Source organism: Salmo salar, chromosome 26, assembly GCF_965601325.2.
Source record: "Salmo salar chromosome 26, fSalSal1, whole genome shotgun sequence".
Classification (NCBI taxonomy): Eukaryota; Metazoa; Chordata; class Actinopteri; order Salmoniformes; family Salmonidae; genus Salmo; species Salmo salar.
In genome coordinates, this window is record NC_138316.1 from 17,979,577 (window position 1) to 17,992,500 (window position 12,924).

General features: G+C 46.0%; 1 protein-coding gene across 11 annotated transcripts in view; it reads left to right on the forward strand.

Annotated features, from left to right (window-relative positions):
* Positions 1-12,924, forward strand: part of LOC106587212 (CUGBP Elav-like family member 3-B) — a 163,110-nt gene that overhangs the window by 127,810 nt on the left and 22,376 nt on the right. For 4 of the 11 annotated variants that reach the window (XM_045708351.2, XM_045708354.2, XM_045708352.2 and 1 more), the window contains exons 5-9: positions 59-138; positions 7,764-7,952; positions 8,647-8,794; positions 11,902-12,084; positions 12,696-12,758. In XM_045708351.2, coding sequence (XP_045564307.2) covers positions 59-138; positions 7,764-7,952; positions 8,647-8,794; positions 11,902-12,084; positions 12,696-12,758 — 663 coding nt within the window. The remainder of the gene's footprint in view (positions 1-58; positions 139-7,763; positions 7,953-8,646; positions 8,795-11,901; positions 12,085-12,695; positions 12,759-12,924) is intronic. The other 7 variants (XM_045708355.2, XM_082969473.1, XM_045708356.2 and 4 more) reach the window with 4 other exon arrangements.

Below are 12,924 nucleotides of genomic sequence, written 5' to 3' on the forward strand. Positions count from 1 at the left end.
CCCTCCCTCCCTCCCTCCCTCCCTGACTGTCTGTCGGTGTGGGCGCGCGTGTGTGCAGGCTGTGCCTTTGTCAAGTTCTCCAGCCACGCAGAAGCACAGGCGGCCATCAACAGCCTGCACGGTGGACAGACCATGCCAGTGAGTATAACAGTGTTACACGCACACACACGGCTTCGATAAGATACTAGTACTCATACAGTATACAGAATGGGTATTCACACATACTGTATAGAACATTGACGGCATAGCCGCCCTTCCTAAAGCATTCAAATAATACATTCACACATAAAACCTTCACCTAGACTTTCTTAGCATTTATTAATGTTCACAAAATAATCACACAGTCCGCATCCAACATTTCACATTGCACAACTGTATGTATGTGCAGCATAGATGTCTTGTCATTGAATATGCTGTACATATTATTGGATCAGATGTCGGATCGTAATTTGCTCATACTGTTGCAGGAAATTTCATGCACAGCAGGAAATGCAAACTTGTAGTGTATTCAAGGTTTAAAAAGGCTTCTAAAGTTTGTAATTTCGACTTTAAAATGTCTCACTTGATTTGCCCTACCTAACAATTTATCGACCCCTACAAAACTGTCAGGTTATTATAATCCACACAATAATTCACATTTCCTGTTGCTGCAGGATTACTCCTGCTGTGAGATACTGGTCAAATTAAGATCCTACGCCTGTATATCTCCTCTCATTTCTATTGTACCTTTTTACCAGTCTGTATCTATAGAAATCATTTTGTAATGATATATGAATACTATACATTATGTGTGTCCTACAATATATATGCAACAGAAATGATGCAGCTTTTCAAGATTCATATTATTTAATGTTCAAATATGGAAATCGTCTCTGAAAAATATCTGAAATCAAAAGTGTAATAGTTGATTTAGTGCACACTCATTGGGAGGTACTTTTCAGTAGAGGAAAATAATCAATAATGAATTCTCCCTAAGTCTAAAAACACAACATTCATACAGAGCTTCTCTTTAAGCGTATTTAATTGGAAAATGCAATATACTAGCACAACTTATGACTCTTAGGAGACTAGTTATTACGTTTATAGTCGTAGGTTTTGTAGCAAACATGCTTGGACAATTCATTTGAGATCGCGATAGTAGAGAATAAACAGTGGTACCAAAGTGTTTTACAGTATCATGCTGTATTTCTCTAAACACAAAGATCTCCTCCTACCCAACATGCTGGGAATCATCCTAATCATTGGATATCCTGCAACTCCTGTCAAACTGCAGTAATTCCAAGTTGAGGTTGTTATGCTTGTTATCTGGCATGTAAAGGCCATCATTAAATATGTCTTACTAAGGGATGATGATGGAAAAACACAGAATCTCCATGCATATTTTAGATTCACAGTCCCTGGCAGACACCTTAAGTTCATACATTCCATTGATGTTTTGCTATAAATATTTACTTAAGCTCTCTGGCAACAGGATAGTGTCCTGGAAACCGGATGTCATTTACACATATTTCCCTTACTGATGCTGTCTGACACGTTTTGCAATAGCATTAGAAGTCACAAGCTTAGGGAGGGGAAAAAACACAGCAACTCTAACTTTGGGTGTGTGTCTGTTGCTGCGCTGAGCCCCTGCCCTGAGCCCCTGCCCTGAGCCCCTGCCCTGAGCCCCTGCCCTGAGCCCCTGCCCTGCCCAGCCTGCAGTAGCACAGGGTCAGTACCAAAGCCAGCTAAACCACTTGAGATCTGCTCCACGGCAGATGAACTGTCCAAGGCGACATATGGAGCCCCAAACAGACCCCGGAGTTGTATCCAGAGCCATCCAAAAGCTCATTAATAATCTATATTATCCATATCTCTCCCACTACCCCTGCACCTGTTACTTCTATATCCTACGTCCAAGTCCCAGTCAGATTAATAGGCAAGGTGGCCATTAGTACCGAGCGAAGGCTTTGATACCGAGGGGGATGCAGTTCATTTGGATAATATCAGTGCCACATGTCGTCAACAACCGACTAACAGGAGGCAGGATCCAGAGAGGCTCTCTAACCTACTGCCAGCTGTGGGGTCTGGACCAGTCTCGCACAAAGAGCTCTCTCTTAATGTTCAACTCTAGAGCATCTGTGTTAGCTGGCAGCCACACCCGGCCGTAAATAATACCTGCACAGACCAAAATACATTGGGTGGTAATGAAAGCCATGGTAATGAAGGGAAAGGGCGAGGGACGCCACCGAAGGGCAGCGGCTGATAGATCAGGTCAGGCCTTTAATTGATGCAGATTGCAGGTGCCCCTAATTGAACTTAAAAGGTAATCAGGCTCCAAACAGGCCAACGCTCTCTTGGTTCAGCTGTTGAATTAAGGCTGTGGAGAGAGAGAGAGCAAAAGAGAGCGAGAGAACGAAAAAAGGGGGAGACAGGTGGCAGGGCTTCAAATGGCAGAGCCAGGGGCAGACAGCACCCAGCAAATTGCAGACATGGCCGTGTTCTGTGTCGCACCGGCGGTGACAGGGCCTGCTGAGCTCACTAGTGTTGGCAGGAGTGAGACAGTGTGTGAGAGGAGAGAAGGGAGAGAAAGAGAGGTAGTGGAGAGCCAGATTAATGAGAGATAACACAAAGCTAGAGATCATGACACATAATACTCTCTCTCTCTCTCTCTCGCTCTCTTTCTCTCTCTCTCTGTCACTCTGTCACTCTCTGTTACTCTCTCTCTCTCTTTCTCTCTCTCTCTCTGTCACTCTGTCTCTATCTCTCTCTCTGTCGCTCTCTCTCTGTCTCTCTCTCTCTCTCTCTGTCGCTATCTCTCTCTCTGTCGCTCTCTCTCTGTCTGTCTCTCTCTCTCTGTCTGTCGCTGTCTCTCTCTCTCTGTCTCTATCTATCTATATATCTCTCTCTCCGTCTCTCTGTCGCTCTCTCTTTCTCTCTGTCGCTATCTCTCTCTGTCGCTCTTTCTCTCTGTCTCTCTCTCTCTCTCTGTCGCTCTCTCGCTCTCTCTCTGTCTCTCTCACTCTGTCTCTTTCTCTCTCTGTCTGTCTCACTCTCTCTCTCTCTGTCTCTCTCACTCTCTCTCTCTCCTACACTGGATGAAAGCATGATAGAATTTCCAAATCAGATACAAGTATGAGAAGATACACTTTTATTTCTTGAGATTGCTTACACAGTGTGTGTATTTTAATGGTGTGTTTGTGTGCATTGTTAAAGTGGGTGAGTGTCGTAGGTAGGTCATGTTGCCATGTCACTGGTGGACAGTACGGACCAATGCAGACAAAAAGACAGACAGACAGACTAATGAGACACATACCTCCCATCAGGCACACAGGGATGTGGAGAGACCGGTTCAACTGGAGTTGAACTGGAGGCCCACATGGAGGCCTCATCCAATTACTGGACAAACTTGTTATCGTCAATTTGATTATCTCATTTACGGCTTTGGGTTTAACCCTTTCAGCAAGGATGGAGCCCAATAATGTCACTGAACCAGGGTTTAGAAGACTACTTTAGTGCAACAGCTTACAAAGCATTCCCCGTTTTGACATCATATTGAGGAGACTGGAATTGTTGCTATGTCCATGAAGTATGGAAGTTGAATGATTACAGATAAACATAGAATTTCAGAAGTCATTTTCTTTTAAAACCAGTCTACATGATTGCCATTATGATAGTAACGTAGTGGTTTATCATTAGTATTCTGTTAAGACAGGCTTCCGCACATTATTGCCCGTATTGTGTCGTCATAAGCTTCTGCTGAGGATAAAGTCTGAGTGTGTGTTTACATGTCTGTACAGTACCCACTTTACACCAGTGTCTTCATACCAGGGCTATGAGCAGATAAAAACAGAATGGCGTTTCACTCTTGTAGCTTATTTCTAATCCCTCAATTACATTTCCTTCTTTTTTTCTTCTTCGTTTTGGCCCGTACACAACATCCAATGTGAGTTTTTCACAAGTCAAGTGTGTTGTTCTCAAAATTAGATTAGTTATTGAACCTGTGACAAATTCCTCAGCTGTACCCATCAAAAGTGAAGGCTCCCTGTTGCCCCTTATCAAATTCACTGAATTCATTTTCTTTCGAGATAGGAGTCATGCCGTTGGAGGTTATTATTTTTGTTGGTTTGTCAGGTTATGATTTTCTGCTGGGAGAGAGACAGAGAATAGAGAGAGACAGAGAATAGAGAGATACAGAGAATAGAGAGAGAGAGAGAGAGAGACAGAGAATAGAGAGAGACAGAGAATAGAGAGAGAGAGAGAGAGAGAGAGAGAGAGAGAGAGAGACGCTGCTTTGCATCTAGTGGCTGAATTATTCCCAGTTCTTTTCAGATGGATGAAGTCCTCTGATCCCCTCGAGTGAATTCTTCCTCTGATGTCCCTTGTCTCTCCTAGAGATCGGGCTGGAGATCCAGTCAGGATGTATCAGGTAGAATAACAGGAAGTAGAAGGTATGAAATCCTTTGTTCTGACACTAGATATTTTTAGATAGAGTGAAGAGTCAATTCTGATTTAGGGGATTTTAGAAAGCTACTTTAGGCTGGCTCTGCAGACTGTATCTTGCTCCCGGATACTCTACTCTGCTCTGCACTATGCAGGCAGTGAGAAACCAGCCCAGCCTAGCTTGGGTCAGTGAGTCCTGAGTCACAGTGCTTTGAGTAGAGGCTGCCCGGAGCTCTCCCCTCCCAAGCCTTCTTCTTGCTGCTCACAATGCATTCTTCATGAATAAATGAAGAATGGTTAATGAAAAATGGTTATAAATAGATAAAGGAATACACAGCTACATAAAGCAGAAAATGAATGTGATCTAAGTGCCAGCCCCTCGCTCTGCTAAAGGAAAAGTGGGAAGCGGGGGCAGCGCAGAGGCGCGGTGCGGCCGGTCGGAGAGGCGCTGGAGGGATGTTTGCTCAGCGCAGACCTCATTAAAACCGACAGCCCCGTCCCTCCACCAGCCCCAGCAGAAGATAGGGAAAGAACAGTGAAAGGTCAGGAGGTGGGAAGGAAATGAAATGAAATTAGAAAGGACAAAACAGTGTACCATTAGGGCGGCACTCCGCCATATTGATTCAGCTAATTGAAATGGCATCTTGGGAACAGAACCAGATGGGTCCCCCTTGGCCTGAGGTGAGGCGCTGGCTGGCAGGTGCAGGGCTGAAGACGGCTGGCTCCTCTGACAGGAAGAATCCAATATGACACACATTGTCCCCCCAGGGTGCAGGCTGACACCCCTCCCAACACCCACCCAGCCTCTACAGCACAGTCTAGGAGACACACACACTATTATTGGTGGATGGGCTCAACACTCACTCACTGCATTCGCATTCACCGCGTGAGGCAGTTTGTTTGTTTCTTTGTTTGTTGGGGGACTTTGTGTTTGTTCTGTTTTGCTTTTTGAGGCGGACCCCCTTCAAGCACCACTGGAGAGTTGCTTGGGCTGGGTTCCAACCTTTTGCTTTTGAGACCCAGTAGAGGTTACATTCTGGCTGTTGACACACACACACACACACACACACACACGCACACGCACGCACGCACACACACGCACACACACACACACACACACACACACACACACACACACACACACACACACACACACACACACACACACACACACACACACACACACACACACACACACACACACACACACACACACTAGTCCTCATCTCTCTCTGTCTCCCTGTAGTTTCCATCTCTTTTCGATTTGTACCGTGCAAGGAAATATTGTAATCAAAATACAAATCAAAGCAGGCATTTGTGCTGACCCTGTCAAGATGACACATTATATGAAAGATGAATACAAGTTATGATTATGGAGTCCTTTTCTCTCCCCGTGTCTTTGCTTTTATGATCTGGCTAATCACATCCTGACTTCCCCCTGGCTGCCTGTGTCCTTCTGTCCTTTCCTGGGTGCAACCACAGAAGCAGTTCCTGGGTATCTCTCTCTCTCAGCGCAGCGTGCACTGGCTGGAATTAAATAGGATCTGGGCCTCTTGACAGTGTCTGAGGCTTTCTGTGTCTGTCTCTCTGCCTGTCTGGCAGCCTCCTCTCCTCTCTCCTCTCTCCTCTCCTCTCCCTGGACGTCATATGAAGAACTGCCTCTGGTCTCTGTCTCTCTGCCTGTCTGGCAGCCTCCTCTCCTCTCTCCTCTCTCCTCTCCTCTCCCTGGACGTCATATGAAGAACTGCCTCTGGTCTCTGTCTCTCTGCCTGTCTGGCAGCCTCCTCTCCTCTCTCCTCTCTCCTCTCCTCTCCCTGGACGTCATATGAAGAACTGACTCTGGTCTCTGTCTCTCTGCCTGTCTGGCAGCCTCCTCTCCTCTCCTCTCCTCTCCTCTCCTCTCCTCTCCTCTCCTCTCCTCTCCTCTCCTCTCCTCTCCTCTCCTCTCCTCTCCTCTCCTCTCCTCTCCTCTCCTCTCCTCTCCTCTCCTCTCCTCTCCTCTCCTCTCCTCTCCCTGGACGTCATATGAAGAACTGACTCTGGTCTCTGTCTCTGAAATGATTTAATTGGATCCAAACTCAGAAGCACAGACATCAATACAGCACTATATCTGCCATAAGGCACTGTCATTAGTCAATACTTCTCCCTGTGCATGCCAAAGGCTCCAGTCAGACCTCATTATGGAGTATCGTATTCAGTTGAGCGGTGGGAGGGGGACTGGGACTCCTCTGGGACCACACTAAGAATCACAGTTCACTCCAATGTACACTGAGTATAGCCAACATTAGGAAAACCTTCCTAAAACTGAGTTGCAGAACAGCCTCAATTCGTCGGGACATGGACTCCACAACGTGTCAAATGCGTTCCATAGAGATGCTGATCCATGTTGACTCCAACGCTTCCCACAGTTGTCAGTTGGCTGGATGTCCTTTGGGTGGTGGACCATTCTTGATACACATGGGGAACTGTTGAGGGTGAAAAAAAACAGCAGTGTTGCCGTTCTTGACACAAGCCGGTGCACCTGGCACCTACTACCATACCCCGTTCAAAGACACTTCAATCTTTTGTCTTGCACACATACACAATCCGTCTTAATTGTCTCAAGGCTTAAAAATCCTTCTTTAACCTGTCTCCTCCCGTTCATCTACACTGATTGAAGTGGATTTAACAAGTGGCATCCATAAGGGATCATAGCTTTCACCTGCAGGTGTTCCTAATGTTTTGTATACTCAGTGTGTACACTGGTAGTCTAAAGTTCACTAAACCCACAGATCATCTACTATTCCCACTGTCTCTACACAGCTCAGATTGGACTCATTTAAAACATGCACTGAGTCAGTCAGACCTTGTGTGGTGTGTGTCTGGTGTTGTGTAGTGTGTGTGTGTGTCGTGTAGTGTGTGTGGTCATGACTCAGTATGGTGTGTGTATGTGTAGGTGTGGTGTCCTGCGTTGAGGTGTGTGTGTGTGTGCGCGTAGTCATTGAGGTACGTGTCTTGACTGAGTGTGGTTTGTGTCTGTCCAGTGCTGAGATGAGTGTTGTCTTGACTGAGTGTGGTTTGTGTCTGTCCAGTGCTGAGATGAGTGTTGTCTTGACTGAGTGTGGTTTGTGTCTGTCCAGTGCTGAGATGAGTGTTTTCTTGACTGAGTGTGGTTTGTGTCTGTCCAGTGCTGAGATGAGTGTTGTCTTGACTGAGTGTGGTTTGTGTCTGTCCAGTGCTGAGATGAGTGTTTTCTTGACTGAGTGTGGTTTGTGTCTGTCCAGTGCTGAGATGAGTGTTGTCTTGACTGAGTGTGGTTTGTGTCTGTCCAGTGCTGAGATGAGTGTTGTCTTGACTGATTGCAGTGTGCGTATCCCCAGGGGGCGTCCTCCAGCCTGGTGGTGAAGTTTGCCGACACGGACAAGGAGCGGACCCTGCGTAGGATGCATCAGATGGCGGGCCAGCTCGGCATCTTCAGCCCCATGACCATCCAGTTTGGGGCCTATGGCGCCTACTCTCACGCTGTAAGTCTCGGCTCTACGGGGGAGGAGACGGTGAGCTTTTACACTCTGTGCATGCGAGTCACGGCTCCTCCTGATAGCTAGCTATACACACTCTGTCTATCTACGTTCACACCTGAAGTTAACATCTCCTCAAGTTTGGAAACTGTAGGGTTTGCACTCACACTGTAACTGACAGCTCGCCCTGGCAGGTGAGAATCACCCACTCACACACAGTGAAGAAGTCTGTCTGTCTGTCTGTCTGTCTGTCTGTCTGTCTGTCTGTCTGTCTGTCTGTCTGTCTGTCTGTCTGTCTGTCTGTCTGTCTGTCTGTCTGTCTGTCTGTCTGTCTGTCTGTCTGTCTGTCTGTCTGTCTGTCTGTCTGTCTGTCTGTCTGTCTGTCTGTCTGTCTGTCTGTCTGTCTGTCTGTCGGCTCTCTAGCGTCATCTCATTATATTGCGTTATCTGTTGTTTGTAATGAGCAGCAGCCCTGTAAAGCAGCGGTGCTGTTAAGTAGCAGGGCTCCGGGGCAACAGAGACCTGTCTATTCAACAACATGGCCAAGCAAACAGTGATGTGAAAGTAAACATGTCCCTCGTCCTGCGGCGATTTCACCCTGCCTCTCTCTCTCCCCGTCTCCCTTTCCCCCCTCTCACCATCTCCCTCCCTCTCTCTCCCACTGCCTACCTCTCCCTCCTCTTTCCCTCACCCCCCCTTCCTCTCTCTCTCTCTCTCTTCAATGCCACAGCAGATGATGCAACAGCAAGCAGCGCTAATGGCGGCGACCCAGAACTCGTATCTGAACCCCATGGCAGCCATCGCTGCGGCACAAATGCAGCAAATGGCAGCTTTCAACGTCAATGGTCTGGTGGCTGCCCCAATGACACCCTCCTCAGGTACAAATACACAGTCAGGACTGGACTCCCCGTCCTTCCCCAACCCTCCCTCCTACGTGCCTGTAATACTTCACTATATTCATTAGTGAGCCTTGTACAAGCCATGCTAATGTATGTATTCTGCCCTGGCTGTTAGTACATTTCTTTAGACGTTATCAGGTTTCTTTTCATGTCTGTCTCTTTTAAAAGGGACAAAAAAACTGTCTGCCTTTTGGTAGTGCTGAAGTCTAGAGAAAAAAAGAGTGTTCCCTTTTGGTAGTGGTGAAGTTAGAGATGACATTGCCAGAGTGACAGAGAGCCCTAAAGTAAGATAGAGAAGACATGTCGTGAGTGAGGCATGATGGGTTATGATGTATGACATCCCCCGGCCCTCATTGGCCGCCACAGTGTACGGCCTCTCTCTTTTTCTCTTTTTCTCTTTTTCTCTCTCTCTCTCTCTCTCTCTCTCTCTCTCTCTGTCTCTCTCCCTCCATCTCTCTCTCTCTCAATTCAATTCATTTCAATTAAGTGAAATAGATAAAAACAAAAGTAAATTAAACAATAGAAAATTAAACTCACAAAAGGTCCAAAAGAATACAGACATTTCTAATGTCATATTTTGTCTATATAGTGTTGTAATGATGTGCAAATAGTTAAAGTACAGAAGGGAAAATAAATCAAACTGAATATGGGTTGTATTTACAATGTTGTTTGTTCTTCCCTGGTTGCCTTTTTCTTCTGGCAACAGGTCACAAATCTTTCTGCTGTGATGGCACACTGTGGTATTTCACACAATAGATATGGGAGTTTATCAAAATTGGATTTGTTTTCGAATTCTTTGTGGGTTTGTGTAATCTGAGGGAAATATGTGTCTCTAATATGGTCATATATTTGGCAGGAGGTTAGGAAGTGCAGCTCTCTTGAGAGCCAGGTCTGCCTTCAGTGGCCTTTCTCAGTAGCAAGCCTATGCTCACTGATTCTGTACATAGTCAAATCTTTCCTTAATTTAGGCTCAGTCACAGTGGTCAGATACCAAATAGCCTTCTAGTTTGCTCTGTTTTTTTGTAAATTCTTTCCAATGTGTCAAGTAATTATATTTTTGATTTCTCATGCTTTGGTTGGGTCTAATTATGTTGCTGTCCTGGGGCTCTGTGGGGTCTGTTTGTGTTTGTGAACAGAGCCCCAGGACCAGCTTGCTTAGGGGACTCTTCTCCAGGTTCATCTCTCTGTAAGTGATGGCTTTGTTATGGAAGGTTTGGGAATCGCTTCCTTTAGGTGGTTGTAGAATTTAACGACTCTTTTCTGGATTTTGATAATTAGCAGGTATCGGCCTAATTCTGCTCTGCATGCATTATTTGTTTTTTTACATTGTACACAGAGGATATTTTTGCAGAATTCTGCATGCAGTCTCAATTTGGTGTTTGTCCCATTTTGTGAATTCTTGGTTGGTGAGTGGACCACAGACCTCACAACCATAAAGGGCAATGGGTTCTATAACTGAGTCAAGTATTTTTTGACAGATCCTAATTTGTATATTGGATTTTATGTTCCTTTTGATGGCATAGAAGGCCCTTCTTGCCTTGTCTCTCAGATCGTTCATAGCTTTGTGGAAGTTACCTGTGGCGCTGATGTTTGGGCCGAGGTATGTATAGTTTTTTTGTGTGCCTTAGGGCAACGGTGTCTAGATGGAATTTGTATTCGTAGTCCTGGCAACCGGACCTTTTTTGGAACACCATTATTTTTGTCTTACTGAGATATTTGTTTTTGTTTTAGTTTTTTTGTAGATTTCCACACTACTTTCCTTCCTTCTATAGCATTTATTAATATTATTCAGTTCCTTTGGCTTTGATGCCTCATGATTGAGCAAAGCTCTGTTCAAGTAGAGTGTGACTTTGCTGTGATCTGATAGGGGTGTCAGTGGACTGACTGTGAACACTCTGAGAGATTTTGGGTTGAGGTCAGTGATAAAGTAGTCTACAGTTTTACTGCCAAGAGCTGATCTATATGTGTACCTACCATAGAAGTCCCCTCGAAGCCTACCATTGACTATGTACATACCCAGCGTCCGACAGAGCTGCAGGCCTTGTGACCCGTTTTTGTTGGTTATGTTGTCATAGTTGTGTTTGTGGGGCATATGGGGGAGGACATGCTGTCACCTCCAGGTAGGTGTTTGTCCCCCTGTGTGCTGAGAGTGTCAGGTTCTTGTCCAGTTCTGGCATTTAGGTCGCCACAGACTAGTACATGTCCCTGGACCTGGAAATGTTTGATCTCCGCCTCTAGGATGGAGAAGCTGTCATCGTTAAAGTTTTTGGATTCTATTGGGGGGATATAGGTACCACACATGAGGACATTTTTCTCTGTTGAGATAATTTCCTTATTAATTTCTAGCCAGATGTAAAATGTTCCTGTTTTGACAAATTTAATTGAGTGGGTTAGGTCTGTCTCTCTCTCTCTCTCTCTCTCTCTCTCCTCTCTCTCTCTCTCTCTCTCTCTCTCTCTGTCTCTCTCTCCTTATCTCTCTCTGTCTCTCTCTCGCTCTCTCTCCTTCTCTCTCTCTCACGGGCCACTGTTTGTGTGTTTCCGGGAACACGGCCAATCTGATGACTTTGGATGCAAAGTCCTTGACTATACAATATACGAGCAAAGATTTGTGGGAGATAATCCTGGACCTGAGTTTGACCTGTCTTCCTGGCCCTTGTCGTGAAGAGCTTTGATGGCTCGACACTAAGTAGGCTGACTGGCCCAAGACAGGGGCTCCACACGTCTCTCTAAATGAATTAAATAAAGTGGCTCAGTCACCTCTGCATCCATCCACCATCTGTAATCCACAAAGCCTACATACACCCAGGTAATGCCTTTCAAATTTAATCCTACATGACTTAAATGCCCTTCACCGGGATTAGGGAGAAGAAGAATATTCCATCTGGCACAAGACGAGAGAGCATGGACAAGGTGACAAACCTGAAATGTGGCCAGGGGGAGAAGCTGAGGCCACTAACAGACAGAGAGGCCCCAGCCCCAGTGTCCAATTAGATGCTGGTCAGAGAGAGGCTGCAGACTGTGGAGTGTGAACCATGTCCACCATGGCCTGTGGTCCCAGTAATGAAACAGGGTTGCTCTATTTACAGGCACCAGCACGCCGCCGGGTATCAATTCCACGGCCGTGCCCAGCCTAGCAGCGCCCATGGGGGTCAACGGGTTCGCATCCCTCCCACCCCAGACCAACGGTCAGCCTACCAACGAGTCAATCTACACCAATGGGATCCACCCCTACCCAGGTGAGACAGCCAATGGGATTCACCTCTACTCAGGTGAGCCAATCTAACAGCACTTTCATTCATTTGACATGTAGCATTTTCTTAACTAGGATAAAAACATTATATATGATATTTTTGTAGAGGGAGACCTGGCAAGATAGTCTTAGGATAGTCTTAGGTGACTGCCATACCGCAATCAGAATAGGAGTGTGATGGTGGTTGTGAGAGTCAAATATGAGTTTGAAGATGGTTTAAGAAAAGCAAGCTGAGCTTTCATGATGAGCGAGTCAATGCATCCGTCAGTGCATTATGGTTAATATGATGAGCGTAAAAAGCTTCTTAATGCTGTGTGCTCCTGATGATTCCTGAACAACTGACACATCATCATGCACTTGACTCCTTGATGCATTATGTAAGGCAGCTGCAGTGATAATGAACCACAAAGCAGTTTGTTTGGCATGTTGTTAATATTTGATGCAAACATCTGGGGGGCGAACAGGAATTTTGAAGAACTGTGAAATATGACAACTCGAATCTATGTGTGACACCACCCTTTGTCTCGCTCTCTCTCTCTCTCTCTCTCTCTCTCTCTCTCTCTCTCTCTCTCCCTCTCTTTCTCTCCCCCCCCTCTCTCTCTCTGTCGCTCTCTCTTTCTCTCTCTGCAGCACAGAGCCCTACAGTGAGTGACCCTCTCCAGCAGGCTTACGCCGGTGTGCAGCACTACGCAGGTGACCTCCCTCTCCTCACTCCCCCCCATCTCTTTCTCTCCCTCTCTCCCTGTCTGTCACTCTAGCAGAGACTATGGCTGCTAAAGATAGCCCAGAGGACTGGCCAATTTTCTCCAGGATTAGGAAACTTTACATTAGGATTTGAACGGATTTCCAGTGGACTTGA